The sequence below is a fragment of the Charadrius vociferus genome, unplaced genomic scaffold, assembly GCF_000708025.1.
Source record: "Charadrius vociferus isolate BGI_N301 unplaced genomic scaffold, ASM70802v2 scaffold478, whole genome shotgun sequence".
NCBI lineage: Eukaryota > Metazoa > Chordata > Aves > Charadriiformes > Charadriidae > Charadrius > Charadrius vociferus.
In genome coordinates, this window is record NW_009650063.1 from 1,375,276 (window position 1) to 1,391,866 (window position 16,591).

General features: G+C 41.6%; 1 protein-coding gene across 1 annotated transcript in view; it reads right to left on the reverse strand.

Moving 5' to 3' along the window:
• The window catches only part of TENM3 (teneurin transmembrane protein 3), a 323,623-nt gene that overhangs the window by 42,128 nt on the left and 264,904 nt on the right, over positions 1-16,591 (reverse strand). The window contains exons 16-20 of the mRNA XM_009891787.1: positions 14,216-14,432; positions 13,047-13,166; positions 12,385-12,646; positions 3,236-3,503; positions 2,513-2,656 (exon numbers count right to left, since the gene is read on the reverse strand). Coding sequence (XP_009890089.1) covers positions 2,513-2,656; positions 3,236-3,503; positions 12,385-12,646; positions 13,047-13,166; positions 14,216-14,432 — 1,011 coding nt within the window. The remainder of the gene's footprint in view (positions 1-2,512; positions 2,657-3,235; positions 3,504-12,384; positions 12,647-13,046; positions 13,167-14,215; positions 14,433-16,591) is intronic.

A 16,591-nucleotide genomic window follows, 5' to 3' on the forward strand; every position in this document is an offset into this window, starting at 1 on the left:
AAGACAAAGCAATGTGCCAGCAGTATTTTTCTTCCTTATAGCCTCCATAGGAAATATGAGAAGAAAAATGTGTGCGCTTTATGTTAAATCTTCAGTCTCAGGAAAAAAAAGTGTGAATTTACAGTGTGCCGCAACGTTGCCAGGACCCTCATCATTATATCTCTCAATGAATCCATCGAGGTGTACTCCACAAACGGTCAGCTATTACGGTTTTACTCGTACGTCACAATATGTCTTTCCGTCGTATAATCCATGTAAACCACATGTCCCTTTGTATTTCAGAGTGATGCGCGTTTTATCGCTTGGCTGCCCAGAGTTTCAGAGGCAGTTTGGGGCTGAGGGATGCATTTCTCTTTTGAGATGCTTAGAAGAAATTTAAGATGTATTCCTCTTTCTCTCCTCACTCCCAAAATGCACTCTTTGTACTGAAAGACATGAGAAAAAAATACTTTGCTTTCCTCTTTAAATGTTGTAGGTGTCTTCACTACTTTTTAATGTTATCAAATTTAGGAGATTATAAACGTAAAATCAATATACATGATAAAATCAGGAAGAATGAAAATGGTTTATGGAAACCTAACGGCAAGTAATCTAAATAAGAAATCTAAATCAAAAGAGGGAGAACGTATTTTTCATGAATAGTTAAAGCCAGAATGCATTAACAGTATACGAAATCCCCTCTCCTATGATTACATCATTTATGACAATCATGGCACCATAATTTTGCCTGAAATAGCTGAGTTCTATAATTTTCATCAGAGGGATTCTACAAGTCAGCACAGTGCACTATTGCACCTGATTTATTCTGTCATTACCTTGAAAAATTGGTCCTTCACATTTCTCCTCTATTATCCCAGACTAAAAGATGTACATTAGACTATTTACTGCAGTAGTTCGGGATGTCCGTACAAACACTGTCTGAGACACTCTCCTCGGAATAAATTTCTCCAGCTCATCCACCTTGTCATTACAACTCTCCACTTCGTTTATTCAATTAGACACACGTCACTTTGAAAAGTCATTACTTGTCAAATGCACTCTTGAACGTAATTTAAAGCCACCATCAATTTACCTTGTGAACAGAATCAATCTTATATATATATTTATAATTATAGCTCTTTACATTTTTAGATGGATTACCTTACAATAATTTGCACAGGTTTTTTTGACGTTTTCAATTAGGTACAATGACACCTTCTCCTTTGATTTGGTTGCCTTGTTTTTCTACCAGGCAGAAGCAATGTTTTAGATGGTGATTAGTGGAGAGCACAAAATAAGCTCATAGACTCAGAGAATGGTTGGGGTTGAAGGGACCTTGAAGATCACCGAGTTCCAACCCCCCTGCCATGGGCAGGGACACCTCCCACCAGCCCAGGTTGCTCAAAGCCCCGTCCAGCCTGGCCTTGAACACCTCCAGGGATGGGGCAATAGTAGATGGATTCACCTACTGTCGGGAGACCTCCAAGGGACAGCAGGGACTGCAGAAGTGACGTTCTTCCCGCTGAATTACCTTTTGGGCTCCTCCTCTGCATAAAAATCCAGTGCGACCACCTCCCACCCTTGAGCCACGTGACTCTGCTTATTTCACCTTTCTTACATGCTTCCAGCCAAATTTTTCCAAATTTCCTCCTGCTCAGTGTTGAGCTGGGGCTTCCTCAGCACAGCACCCTCCAGACAGCTGCTGAGTAGCACACCGGGCACATCTGCCTTGGTGCCAAGGCACAGTTCTTACAAATGGGTATTGCTCCTCATCTTTTCACTGAAATTAAGGCAGACTCGCTCACTAGTGACCGGGCTCTGTCCTGAAACGAGGGGCACAAGTGCCCTCACTGACTCAAGGCAACATCATTCGTCACCTGCTGTGCGTTGAGCCGACCACCGCATCCCAGGGAGGATTCTCCTCAGGGAAGGACGTGAACGGGAGGAGAGTGTGAATGAGTGCTCATCCTCCAGAAGAGATGGCACCCACGTGCTACCTGCTCCCACGAGTCACGCTGGGGCTGGGGATACCGTGACATGAAGAGGAACACCTCCTGTATAAATGAATGACTTCATATTGGGAGTGAAGAGCTCTCGGTTTGGCAGGAATGTCTGCTATTGCTGTTAAATTTTCACTCATTGTGTAAAGTGGAAGTGAAAACATTGTTTGAGATACTGTTACATACAAACAGTTAATCCCCAGAACAATGCTGACACCCACAATTGCTTTAGAAATACTGTCTCCTTAGCATCACTCACTTTTTAAAAGCAATGTCAACATTTTGGGGTTGGGATTTTTTTGGTAAACACATCTAACACAGACCGACACTGTTAGGTGAAAATACTAATGCATATGTATTTATAGGATGAAGAAACATGACACACATTGTAAAGCTCAAAGCATTTACCATATGCAAAATATTCCATAATTTCTTTTTTTAAAATAACAAAGCAAACGTTTGAAAAGTCAGAGACACCTAAAGTGCAGGGCAGTTGAGTATTAAAATTAGCAAGAAGAAAACAAACTCCTTACCATTCTGAACGTCCAATACGTGATGTTTATCCAAGGTCCAGCCACCCATGTTGGAAGCATCCAGTTCGTAACCCTGCAAAATGGCGGTCCGCTTTTCCCAGAGGGTTAGATCCAAGCAAGACTCATATTCATATCCTACAGACACTGAAATAACAATAAATTTTTTCACTAAGTAGAAGATCTCATTCAGAAGAAGAGTTTAAAGAATGTGATTTCCTTAAACTACATAGTTTTTTCTGCTCTCCCAAGCTACCTGAAAATCCCTATGGCTTCCTTAGATGTATTTAAAATACTAAACAAAATTCCAAAATCCCTTAAAAAGCAATCTTGGGTTATTAAAACAATTTTAGTTATTAAAAGTAAGTGCGTTAGGACAGGTACAGAATACAGCCCTTTTGTGAAGTATGTCAGATTGCCGTTGTGCTCTAAAGTACAAGCAGCGAGCAGACTAAATCCAGTACTGTATTATTAGGCTGAGGGCTACTTCATGGGGAAGAAGTAGAAGTGAAAAATGACCGTGGTCTCTTTTTCCCTTTGAAGGACATTTTTTTCTTGTAATTCAAAGTTTAGACATGTATTTTCTAATATATTCTAATATCCGTTGTCATTTTTCATATTATTCTGCTAAACATTTTCTACTTAATGGATACAAGTATTTGAGATGTACTTCCCTATTTTCAAGACAACGGTAAAAATGCAAAACCTCCTCCACAACACACATACCAACAGCTTCAGATAATCCGTAGACTCTCTGGTTGTATGCATCGGTTTTATCCCATATGAAAGTGTAAGCCAGATTTGGGGACGCAGGGAACCATTTTTGGAAAAGTCTTCCCACCACTGCCACCATAAGATGAACCTTCATTAAATTAAATGGTATAACAGATTGGGTCATAGTAATCTTCAGAACAGATTTATATCCTGCGGCCCTGGAGCTTAAATATGATAACTTCAAATCGGTTCCCGGTATCGTTGTTTCTTCGTGAAGTACCTATGCGTTGGCAAGAAAAAAACACAGTATTGGAATGATTTTGAAATTAAGCAGAAGAATGCAGCTATCATAAAAGGATGCCTGACATGATGCTACATGACAATCCATTAGGAAGTGTCATCTAAATCTGCCCTTCATTTAATAATGTAAAAATACATAAACAAATAACAACATTTCACCTTTTTTTTTTTCCTGAAAAGCAAAGTCTAATTCTTCATTATATTCAGGCTGCTTAATTGATACTTTCTGCTGAAGGATTTCAAAGATCTCTCCTTTATTTTTACAGAGGGAAAGGAAGCATGCAGGAGAGGGACAACATTCCCAACTGCTTTTTCCAAAAGATGCAAAAAAGCATCTCTCATCTACGTGAAAACAGCCCCTTCACATGCTGCCACCCATGTCCCAACCACGGATATGTGACAATGGCAGCAGAGCCTCTAAGCACCACAAAGCTTCAGATTTGGGTTGGGATGTCTAATTGCTCCTGTAGAAGCAGGAAAGATTTTGGGTGGTTTATTATTTGCATTACCCGTGGATTGTAAATACTTTAAACTAGAGCATTCTTCCATTTATTTTGAAGACAGATAAGTAGGATGCCTCAGGGAAAGCTTTTTCCATATTTCCTGATCAATATTCACTACTCAGACATCAGCTCACCACTTTCTCATTTCAGAGAGGTGCAATGATTCAATTTTATTTTAAAAGGTTCCTCCCTCCCCTCTACCTTGTCTTTTCCTCTGTGCTGAGGAGCATTTGTGGGTGATGGATGGATGTGAAAGGTTTCTGCGTAACGTGGATACCTGCGTAACGGCCTATACCTCAGCCAGGACATAAACACCGAGAGCCAGCACTTCAGGTGACCGGCTACCAAGTATCCCAGTTTATTGGGGAAAAAAAAAAAGAAAAAAGGTATCTAGACACATTTATAAAGATAATGTTTCTCTGTTGGGAAGAGAGGGCAAAGGACGCTGAAGCACAAGCCCAAAGCTTTGGTCATGTCAAAGGAGCGCTCCTGGGGAAGTATATTTGGAAAGCTTTATTTTACTTTCCTGTCTCCTAGTCCTAACGTCTGAAGACCAAACACTAATTAATATTAGCGGAAAGCAGACTTCAGAGAGACACTGCTGCAAATATTAGGCTTGAGATTTCAGCGGGATTGAAAGCTGGCTACTAAAGAAGCGCCAAGTTAGCTCTCTATGCTAGAGAAACCCTTGGGCACTGCTTTTGAACAACTGACTGTCTGTGCTGAATAGGGTCAAATAATGTGGTTTATGCGACAGACGCTACACCATTCTCTGTTGCCACTTCTGCTGCGATACAAAGAAAAATTTATATGGTATTAATTGTATCTGTCTCCTTCCCGATAACAGTAACAGAAAATCAGGAATAGTACTTTGACTTATTGTCTGGTACGAATAGTTATTTACATCTGATACATGTAGGCATGCAATTCCTCTCCAGTAAGACTGTAATAGAGCTGTAGGAAGTAAAGGAGGAATTGGAAGATACTGGATAGTAGATAAATTAAATTAATCACAGAATCACAGAATTTTCGGAGTTGGAAGGGACCTCTAGAGATTATCTAGTCCCACTCCCCTGCTAAAGCAGGATTGCCCAGAGCACATTACTCAGGACTGCATCCAGGTGGGTCTTGAAAATCTCCAGAGAAGGGGACTCCACACCCTCCCTGGGCAGCCTGTGCCACTGCTCTGCCACCGTCACCGTAAAGAAGTTTTTTCTTGTATTTGAACAGAACTTCCTCTGTTCCAACTCGTGCCCATTGCCCCTCGTCCTGTCACTGGGAACCACCGAGAAGAGTCTGGCTCCATCCTCCTTCAACCCACCCTTTAGATACTTGTACGCAATAATAAGGTCTCCCCTCAGCCTTCTCTTCTCCAGGCTAAAGATTTAAAAATTCTCAATTTTTAATCTTTGATTGTTTCCTTTTTCCCCATCAAGAACGTGCCATCACTGAGGAGAAACGACAAGCAGTACGGCCACTTGGAAGGAAGGGAGTGTGGCATCATTTCTGTTTGTAAACCTCGTCTGCTCTCCCTTAGTCCAATATAGGCACAGTATCTAAGCCAGAAACAAGCAAATATTTTCTACACAAACAACCCCCCCTCCCTCTAGAGAGGGAAGTGATTGTGAACATATTCCTTTCCTAAGACTTTGAAGGAAAACCACAAACCACTTAGGAACAAAAGACAAATTCCTCCTCAAGACATCAGCAGGACTCTCATATACAGCACATTAAAACCAGTCTAACAGATGGAGGTCTCTGTAAGCAAGAGGAGAAAAAGAAATAATACGCCTGTAATAGGACACAATTTAATGGACTTCACTGGTCTCCTGTTACGACCATTGCTTCTTTTACAACTGCAACTGTGGAAGAGCAGCGTTAAACACTTAGGTGGTCTCCCAGTACTCCTGGCTGAGATAACAGGCAATAAAGAGGACACCTTGAAGTTTCAATTGCCAAGAAATTCCACTGTGTATTTGGATTACTATCAAATTAGAAACTAGGACACTCACGCAGTTCTCAGCGAGGTTTAAAACAAAACCGAAACCCATGTTATTAGTTTCTGCAGAAGCCTCAAATATCTGCTGGAAATCTGACTCACAACTTCCTTCTTTCCATAAAATATCCCCTGTAGTAACTTTTTTTTTCTTGAGAACTTCAGCAATGTAGAGGTAAGGTCACGCATCTCAACCTTTCTCCCAGAATCAAGCATTACAAAGAGAATTAAAACAGTTTAATGTTCATCCGAAAAGTTAAATCATCAGGCACAGCAGAGAGCATCCTATGGGAGCCATGACAACACATCAATTGTAAAGCAATCAGCAAAGTCGCTGGGTATAAAAGTCACATCAGGAATCGCCAACACAACCAAGCTGACTGTACTTTACCTTGTGCAGACAGAATATCAAACTACCTTCGGAAAGGCTGGTACCCTGAGGGGACTGAGTTATAGCCCAACCACCAAATCCTAATGGTTGACATTTTATTTATGGATGATCAAGCTTCTCGGAAGAACAGATGTGAAATATTTAACCTACAGGACCGAGAGAAGGGTCACCTCAATTTTCAAAAAGACAAGAGTTTGTTGTCCGGCGAGCTCAAGCTGGCGACTGAGTCACATAAATTACGCAGGGCTGCTCGTCCCTCGTGGCCAGCAGGACTAAAGCTGTCCAGGCTATGGAGCGCTTTCCTGCTCCAAAATATAATATGATTCAGGTGACATGCTCTGATGCTATTAAGAGCCCCGAATAAGGAATTTAATTCAATTAGGGGGGAAAATGCCTGCTGTATTGCTGTGATTTTTTTGGCAAATTGAGCAAAACGAGGATTTGAGAACAAATTTCACAAATGAATGCAAACTTTAGTCCTAATGTCAGATAAAGGCTCTTTGCCGAGACGTTAACAGCTGAATTGCTGCATTAAAATGTAACATCGTCTTGGTTCAAGAGGGGCAAAGATGGCATTTTTAGATACAGGTAGATATTGGCAACTGCTGCTATTACACAAAGCGTGAGACCAAGGAGTACTAAAATTATACTTTTTAAGTAGAAGCTGAAACTACTCATTTCAAGATGGAAAAATCTTTTCCTTTTAAAAAAGAACTTCACTAGAATTGAGGCACTTAAATGAATTTATAAAGGAAAAAACCTTGAGTTAACAATATAAAGCAAGGAGAATGAAAAGAGGAAAAAAGACTCATTTTTTCTAGACTTAAAATATTGCTGAGATACCACAGAGAAGAGGCATAGGAAAAAGCCATACATGTGTAGAAACCTAAAAATGGGTCCATAAAAGAATAAATCAAGAGGTGTATAGAAAGTTTCAAACAGAAAGCAAAAGAGAAGAAAACCAGAAAATGTGCTGGAAAACAAGGATGCCGCAATGGAGGTACTTGGCTGTAAGAGTAAGCTCCATGTTTTTCTGAGTACAAACTTGAAGTTCTGCAGATTTTAGCGAAGTGACACTAGGATGCAGCATCCATGTAATACTGGAATATTGAGCCATCCTATTATACTGCCTGTTTAAATGATAAAATAGGTTGATTTCTTTGCGGAAAATCTGGCCACCCTGAAGTTACATACAATCCTTTTTATTAAGTCACCGAGGCCCGTATTTTACCCTGACTTCTTCTGGGGAAATAAATTTTGCTAACTTCTGCTGTCTAGTATTGCCAGTAGTGAGAGCACGCCAGGGGAGAGGAAAAAAAAAAGCGGGCAACCTTGAATATATAATTTGAAGGAAAACTTTTCAGTCTTCATTCTCCCATACACTCGAGGTGATGGTAACAAGCTGCTGGGGACCTGCAGAAGGCATCTTGCAAGCGTACGTAACAGGGGATAATAGAAGTTTAGGAGAAGGAAAGCCTCAAAAACTCAATTTCAGAATTGCTCATTGTGACTCGCATGTGGGTTTCTGCCAGACCACACTGCAATGTGTGACAAACAGACATTTATTATACTAGGAAAAAGACAGCAACAGTATTACCTAACAGATATAAGCAGCTGCAGCTTAACCTGATCTCCCTCATCTGCATGCAGTTTACTGCCTTGTTCCACACTGATTAATCTCAGCTAGTTAAGTCTAGGCAGAGCATGCTAACTTGCAATTAAAAGTAGATAAAGTCATGCCTAAGTAGTCCAAATTTAGTTAACATGTTATTTATTATCATCCCTCTGTTGGGTCTGTGATCACCCCTTTACCCGCCGCATTCGTTCTTTCCCCTCGCTTGCCTTCTTTTTGCATTTTTCTTTCGTGCTGCTTCCTTGGTACAGACTTTAATTCCCCCTCTGATCAATTTGGGATTCATAAGCCACTAAGTACACTCTTTTGGAAACATTATCTCAAATGAATTATGAAGCACTTCAAGGGATGATGATTACTGCAGCACATCATTTTCTCCTGTAGTATGTGACAGTGAGCGCTGTCACCCCACGAACAGGATGACTCACACTGACTGAAGGAACATGAGGAACGGTTTCTTTCTCTGTGCCTTCATCTGCTCTTCCACAGTTTAAACTGGTATTGTCCCTTTTTTACAAAAAGATCTGCAGCAGTTGCTCTGCAGCTGACCAGACAGTTTTGAATGGAATCTGGTTCTGCCCATCTTTTATCAGTGCAGTGAATTTTTTGGGAGAGAGACTGTTGAGCATTATGCATTTCCGAGGGGAACCTGATCCTAAAGGGTACGTCCCAGGCACGGCTGGGCAGCTCCCACTTGCCGAAGAAGGGGATTATGTGTGTGATGAGCATAGAGTAGAGAAGAAAATAACTCCTTCATCTTTTTTTTTTTCGCCCACACAGTACCAGAACCAGGTTTTTGCATACGTAACGACAGTACTATTTTTACCTCGTCATGAATGACCCACCAACACCAACTGCCTAAGGTCTGCTAAGAACACGAACTTTCCTTCTGGCTGGTTTTCTAGGGAAATCAACTTGACCCAACAGTCCTGCCTGTCAGACCTCCCACCTCACGACTTTTGAACCTGGGAGCCAGTTTCAACCACGTTTGAAATAACAGTAGAAATCTCTGAAGATAATTCAGTTCCTTTAGGGTTTATTATAAGAAAGGGTTTATTTCGGGAGGGAAGAAGTTGGTAGTCACGTGAGAAGAAGGCTGAATGCAGTCCGTGGGGGAAGGACTGGATGTGGCAGACAACTGGAATTACAGCAATGGGTGGGAATTAGTAGGAATCCAGACTTCATTAGTCCCACTGCTCATGAAATGACTTGTTTACCTAGACATTACAAATGTTTTTTGAAAATATGTATTTTCTGACATTCTTCTATTATTACTTTTCTCTTGATTTATACCCCATCTATCTAAGCCATTTTCCATCACTTCAGGAACTGAATCTATCATCTGTTGCCAAAACAAGTAAATCAGAGCTGCTTTTCAGTGGACTGTGTTTTGCAAATGCCTTCTTTTAATTGACTTGCAACTATCAAAGGCACAGAAATGATAGTGAGGATAAAAGCAACAATTTTCTAGTGCAGTCTAGATTTGTATGAGCATTTAGTTGTAATTTCCTTACATCTTTACTTCAAACCCGCTCCTACCATGAACTGCTTAATGATTTTGCTCTTTTCTTAAGAGCTCTGCATGAAAACATTTGAATACATTTTCTATGTTTCCCTTGAAGAGACAAGGACATTTCTTAGTGAATTGGGAAAAGAGAGCACTATGTAATTCTGACATTGTGAAGGTGGGGGAGAGAAAGAGTGAGAGAAAGGAGAGGGAGAGAAAAGAGAGAAGGGAGAGGGAGAGAAGGGAGAGGGAAGGAGAAAGAGTGTTGTTTCACTAGGAAAAGTTTTATCAGAAATCAACAATGAGATAAATATTACTTCTTGAAATGCAGCTCTGCTTTAAGAGTTGAGGAAAAATATATTAGTGATTAGTTATTTGTGATGGAAGAATTTAATATACCTACGTTAGAGAAAAACCTTTCCCACCACAGCTTTTTCTGTTTAAAGCGAGGTTTTGATGTCTTACTTTCAGTATCACAAGTTCTGAAGAAGTAGATTAGCACACACGCTCATTGGCTTGTAAGCCTGTCCTCAGTGTTCCAGAGTTCTTTTAGTTTATAAATTAAAACTATAAATGTTTTCAGAGTACACAGGGATGCAACGAGGAAGGCTAAGACCCTCTTGGAATTAAACCTGGCAAGGGATGTCAAGGACAATAAGAAGAGCTTCTTCAAACACATCAGTAGTAAAAGGAAGACTGTGGAAAATGTGGGCCCGCTGCTGAGTGAGGTGGGTGCCCTGGTGACGGAGGATGCAGAGAAGGTGGAATTACTGAGTGCTGCCTTTGCTTCAGTCTTTACTGCTAAGGCCGACCCTCAGGAACCCCAGGCCCTGGAGGTAAGAGAGAGAGCCTGGAGAAAGGAAGATTCTCCCTTGATCGAGGAGGATAGGGTTAGAGATCATTCAGGCCAACCTGACATCCAAAAATCCATGGGTCCTGATGGGATGCACCCACGAGTGCTGAGGGAGCTGGCAGATGTTATTGCAAAGCTGCTCTCAATCATCTTTGAAAAATCATGGAGAACAGAAGGTGCCTGAGGACTGGAAGAAAGCTAACATCATGCCGGTCTTCACAAAGGGCAAGAAAGAGGAGCTGGGAAAGTACGGGCCAGTCAGCTTCACCTCCATCCCTGGAAAGGTGATGGAACAGCTCATCCTGGATGTCATCCCTAAGCACGTAGAGGAAGAGAAGGTTATTGGGAGTGGTCAACATGGATTCACCAAGGGAAAGTCGTGTCTGACCAATCTGACAGCCTTCTATGATGGCATGACTGGCTGAGTGGATGAGGGGAGAGCAGTGCGTGTTGTCTACCTCAACTTCAGCAAGGCTTTTGACACAGTCTCCCATAACATCCTAAGCTTAGGAAGTGTGGGTTAGATGAGTAGACAGTGAGGTGGATTGCAAACTCGCTAAATAGCAGAGCTCAGAGGATTGTGATCGGTGGCACAGGGTCTAGTTGAAGGCCTGTACCTAGCGGTGTTCCCCAGGGGTCAGTACTTGGTCCAGTATTGTTCAACATATTCATCAATGACCTGGATGAGGAGACAGATTGTACCCTCAGCAAGTTTGCTGATGACACAAAACTAGGAGGAGTGGCTGACACACCAGAAGGCTGTGCCACCATACAGTGAGATCTGGACAGGCTGGAGAGCTGGGCAGAGAGGAACCTAATGAAGTTCAACAAGGGCAAGTGTAGGGCCCTGCACCTAGGGAGGAATATCCCATGCACCAGTACAGGTGAGGAGTTGACCTGCTGGAAAGCACCTCTGCAGAGAGGGGAGTCCTGGTGGACAGGTTGACCATGAGCCATCAATGTGCCCTTGTGGCCAAGAAGGCCAGTGGCATCCTGGGATGCATTAAAAAGAGTGGGGCCAGCAGGTCGAGGGAGGTCATCCTCCTGCTCTACTCTGCCCTGGTGAGGCCACATCTGGAGTACTGTGTCCACTTCTAGGCTCCCCAGTTCAAGAAACAGAAGGAACTATTGGAGAGTCCAGCGGAGGGCTACAAAGATGATTAAGGGACTGGAGCATCTCTCTGCTGAGGAAAGGCTGAGAGCCCTGGGTCTGTTTAGCCTGGAGAAGAGAAGACTGAGAGGGGATCTTATCAATGCTTATCAATATCTAAAGGGTGGGTGGCAAGAGGATGGGGCCAGACTCTTTTCAGTGGTGCCCAGCGACAGGACAAGGGGCAACGGGCACAAACTGGAACACAGAAATTCCATCTGAACATGAGGAAAAACTTCTTTCCTTTGAGGTTGACAGAGCACTGGCACAGGCTGCCCAGAGGGGCTGTGAAGTCTCCTTCTCTGGAGACCTGCTGTAGGTGACTAAATGATCTCTGAAGGTCCCTTCCAACCCTGACCATTCTGTGATTCTGTCGTAAAAATCTAAGTGTCCTGCTATTTATTAGGACTAAACAGATAAATTGGACTGTATGGGTCTTTCAGACATAGTGGAAAAACACCTTTCATTTTCAGTTTCTGAGGTGCACTTCTAACAAGACAGCAGTCAAAAAAAGTCAGATGTACTATAGTGTGACCCTTTTGATGGGCCGGTGCCTGATTGCTGAAGACATTCTGTAAATTTAGCAATGCAATCAAATATAAAACAAGACACTGGAGTACACCAAGCTTTCTTACCTTTTTTTTTTTTCAGATGAAAGTTTAAAAATCATCCCACAGAATAAATAAATTGGTCTGAAAATAATCACGTTGCAAATTCTTAGCACTTAGTCAGAATTATTTATGTTTCAACAGTAGTTTGCACTCTTTTCATTATGGTTGCTTAATACTAGCCTGTGATAAAATGCTATTTATTTGAAGCACGCTTTACCTGTGTCTCTGGGATGATAGGACTATCTTCAGGAGAAATTCTAAAGAAGGTGGATAAAGGCGATGACACGATAACAGGGTTTGGCCTTACAAACCCACTCAGATCACAACTAGGAATGTCATTCTCTTCCTTCTTCATGACCAGGGTATCCATGACATAAAAGACATTCCAGGGAATCCATACTGTGTGATACTGTGTCAGGAACGGTGATCGCTCAAACACCAGCGTCAGAGAGGCACCACCATTCGCTACCAAGTCAAACCTAGAAAAAAAACCCAAGAGGGCCAGCTAGTCAGCAAATTCCCAAAGCTGTCCACAGCCTCCATTTTACAGATTGATTTTTCGTTCCATTGTACTGCTCAGAAGGCAGAATGGCTCTACTGGGAACAATGGGGAAATCAATTAAATTATATTACATAATATTGCACTGAGAGAATAGAGAGTTTGGGATGCCGTGTTTAATTTAAGTAAGCCCTTCTACTTCTGAAGTATATAATCAGCGTGTTTTACATTTGAGGAATGTACAAAGTACAACTTGGGTCAATCACGTTTTTTCATGTCTTTTGTTTCCATTATTTTATTATTATCTCATTTTCACAAGCAGCTCTTCAGTAATGCCTTTGCTGTCTTTATGACTTAAAAGTGCTTCAAAGGGAACTTACATTCCGTCTTGGCGAGTGATTGTATATCCATAGTCTGGATAGTGCAGAAAGGAGACGTTGACTCCAATGAGCGGTGTTCCATCAGCAGTTAATACTTGGCCCCTTATGACGGATGCAAGACTGTGAAAAAGATGCAGGATCAAATTACAAATTGGCTTTGTTTGTTCTCTTTTGAATGAATAAAAGCTAATAGAGTGAACACACACACACACATCTCCATGTGGTATCAACTACCTTTAAAAAAACATTCCTGCGACTCTAACCCTTTCACAAGTTCACATAATTTACACTGTATAAACAAATGCCTCGAAATCTACAGATAATAATTTTGTTTCAATATTGTTGATTTTACTTTGGTTCATTCTGTCTGTACTGAGTTACTAAGACCAGAAATTCACTAAAGAATTTTAAGAACTTATAAACTCTGGATGTTCCCACTGTAAGTCATACCTCTGGCAGACTCTTAAAGAACAACATACTTTTCAATTAGTATCAAAGCAATCTGTAAAACTGCAGGGACTATGAAGTACAAAATTTAAAAGAGCAATAAGGAACATTTGTGCAACAACTTTTAATCAACTGCTGTGCCCAAACACATTAATGCTGTTAAATTACTGCAAACGCAGTAGTTCTAGTGTAAATCATCTTCCTTCACTCAGTGAGATCCCAGACACCTGCTTCCTGTTACTGGTTTATTTTCAGGTCATTACTGCTTTGTAGAGCACCAGTCAAATAGTTTATGCAATTATACTGTCGTGCACTTAGCAGTTCTATTACATTAATTCATAATTTATATTATTTAGTGAGCTCAGTTTAAAAAGTGCAGCTTTGCTTTTCCTTCTGAAGTGTTTTCATAGCCTTGATGTATTTCCAACTGTGCTAGCCCAAATCAACTGGTTAAATAAAGATTTATTTAATCATTACTGAAGTGCCCTGTTAGAATACAGGTACTGAGCATGGCATTTACCTTCCATAACCTACTGGCACTGGCAATTTGGATTTTACAGCAAATGAGACAAAATAAGCAATTTGATAAATCAAGAGAAAAGGTCTCTGCTGCAAGTCCACACCATGAACTTTGCAGTCACAGTGGATCTCCTCCTAAATGTGAATCTCACGCCCTCTCCAATTTCTTTCGTATTCAGGAGTTAACGATGAGTCGTGCTCACCTCTTATTAAAAGGACTTTCCCCAGGTATGACATGAGTGCTGTCTGCACCGATGAGAAAACTGATCCGGTCATAAAACGCTTTGGCAGCTTGCTGAGATGGCGACTGTTGGCTTTGGCTGATAATATCTTGGGGATCGGGTAGTCCGCGACAATAAGGCTGGTTTTGGCAAGAACTCTGCAAACAGCAGTCAGGATCCATACAGTCAACTAGCCCATCTGTTGGCAGAAAGGCACACAAATGAAAAACTCTTCCTCCTGCCCCCCTGCATGTGAACGAGGCAGCCAGCAGAGGGATTAAAAAAAACACGTAGTATGAAAGAATACTAATAATTAAGATTTTAATGAATTCACTTTCAATTAAGGAAAGAGAGTTTGTTTCCACTGAGTTCTTAAACTCCCATGGAAATCCATGCAAGCTGAATACACTCAGTATCATGTATAAATTAAACCTATTTATTTGATACTTCTCTAAAAACATGTTGAACAAACCAGAAAATGAAGGCACTCAGGCTCTGCATACACTGTTAACTTATAAATATTAAAACATTTCAGGTGGGTCTAAGTAGCTTTTATCTGAGCTTATTTGGCTTCCTAGAGAAAAGAAACAAGTAACTCCCACTCTGCTGTTTTCCCAAAGTTTTTTAGCCTATCTATGCTGCAGGTAGCTTTAAATATTTCACAACATTTATCAAGGTGGATTCCTTTATACCTTGGCAGGAAGATTTTGTTGCTAGTGGCAAAGGCAATTTCCACAACTATTTTGCATGAAAATGTAGGAGAGAACAAAATCTGTATCTAACATTTAGGTTTTATTCTGAATAAACTGCTGAGGAACGCTGGCCAGTATAAACAAGATTTAAACGCACGGGTGCTTATGTGCTGAAATATTCACATATAATGAGCATTAGATCTGTCACATCACTGGAAATCTAATTTGGTGAAAGATTAAAATCAAGATCAAATTGATAACTACTAATTTGCTGTAAGTAAAGTCGTAAGGAAAATGAGCCTGGAAATGTCAGCTACAGAAAATTTCTAGATGAATGTAATATGGTATCACAGAGCTGATAATTGTTTCCCCAAAAGAACAGCAAGACTGAAATAGCTCAAACATTTTATTATTCCATTTAGATTAGAGCGGGAGCTTGCTCGCTGCACTGAACTGAAAAATATACCGATGCAGCACTCGGAGGAAGCCCACGACTGCTTCTCTCCCAAAACAATCTAGCTTTAGAGTAGAACTTCTTTCTGAAGGGAAAAATATCATCCATTTAAGAGTGTAAGTAAACAGAGATCTTCTAAAGGTATTCCTCTAAGGATTGCTGTGTTATGTGGATCAGTTAGAGGACTGGCAAAATAGTAAAGGACTGGGATTTCTATTCTTATGCACATCTGAAATTCTTCTTTAACTCGGCTGACATTGAAGTCAGTTCAGGGAAAATGAAAGGGATCAAAAAGTCCTCATTAAGTATATCAAAGTTTAAACTTTTTTAAGGGAAAAGAAAGAACATTGATTTTTCCTGGGGTGAGGATACGCCAGATGGTCGTGTTGCCATTCAGGTAGACCTCTCCAGGCTGGAGACACTGGCTGACAGGAACCTTGTGCAGTTCAACAAAGAGAAGTGCCAAGTCCTGCCCCTGCGGAGGAACAACCCCAGGCACCAGTACAGGCTGGGGGACACCTGGCTGCAAGGCAGCTTTATGGAGAAGACCTCGGGAGTCCTGGTGGACACCAAATTGAACAGGAGCCAGCAACATGCCCTTGTGGCGAAGAAGGTGCCGATGACCTCCTGGGCTACATCAAGAGGAGTGTTGTCAGCAGGTCAGTGGAGGTGATCTGTCCCCTCTGCTCAGTACTGGTGAGGCTTTCCAGTACAAGAGAGACATGGACATACTAGACAAAGCTCAGTGAAGGGCCATGAAGACGGTTAAGGCCTTGACACATCTCTCCTACGAGGAAAGGCTGAGAGAGCTGAGCCTGTTTAGCCTGGAGAAGAGAAGGCTCAGGGGGAATCTCATCAATGTGTAGAGATCCCTAACGGGAGGGTGTAAAAAAGACCACCTTTCAGTGGGGCCCAGCGAAAGGCCAAGAGACAATGGGCACAGATGGAACGCAGGAAATTCTGTCTAAACATCAGCAAAACTTTTTTTACTGTGAAAGTAAACAGGTTGGCCAGGGAAGCTGTGGAGTCTCCATCCTTGGAGCTAATTCAAAACCCAGCTGGCGACGGCGCTGAGCACCTTGCTCTAGTTGACCCTGCTTTGAGCAGGGGGTGGGACTAGGTGAGTTCCAGAGGCCTTTCCAACCTCAAAGAGTCTGTGACTCTTGTCGTTTTCTAGTCTTATTCTTGTACAATATGAAACCCTTTCCTAGC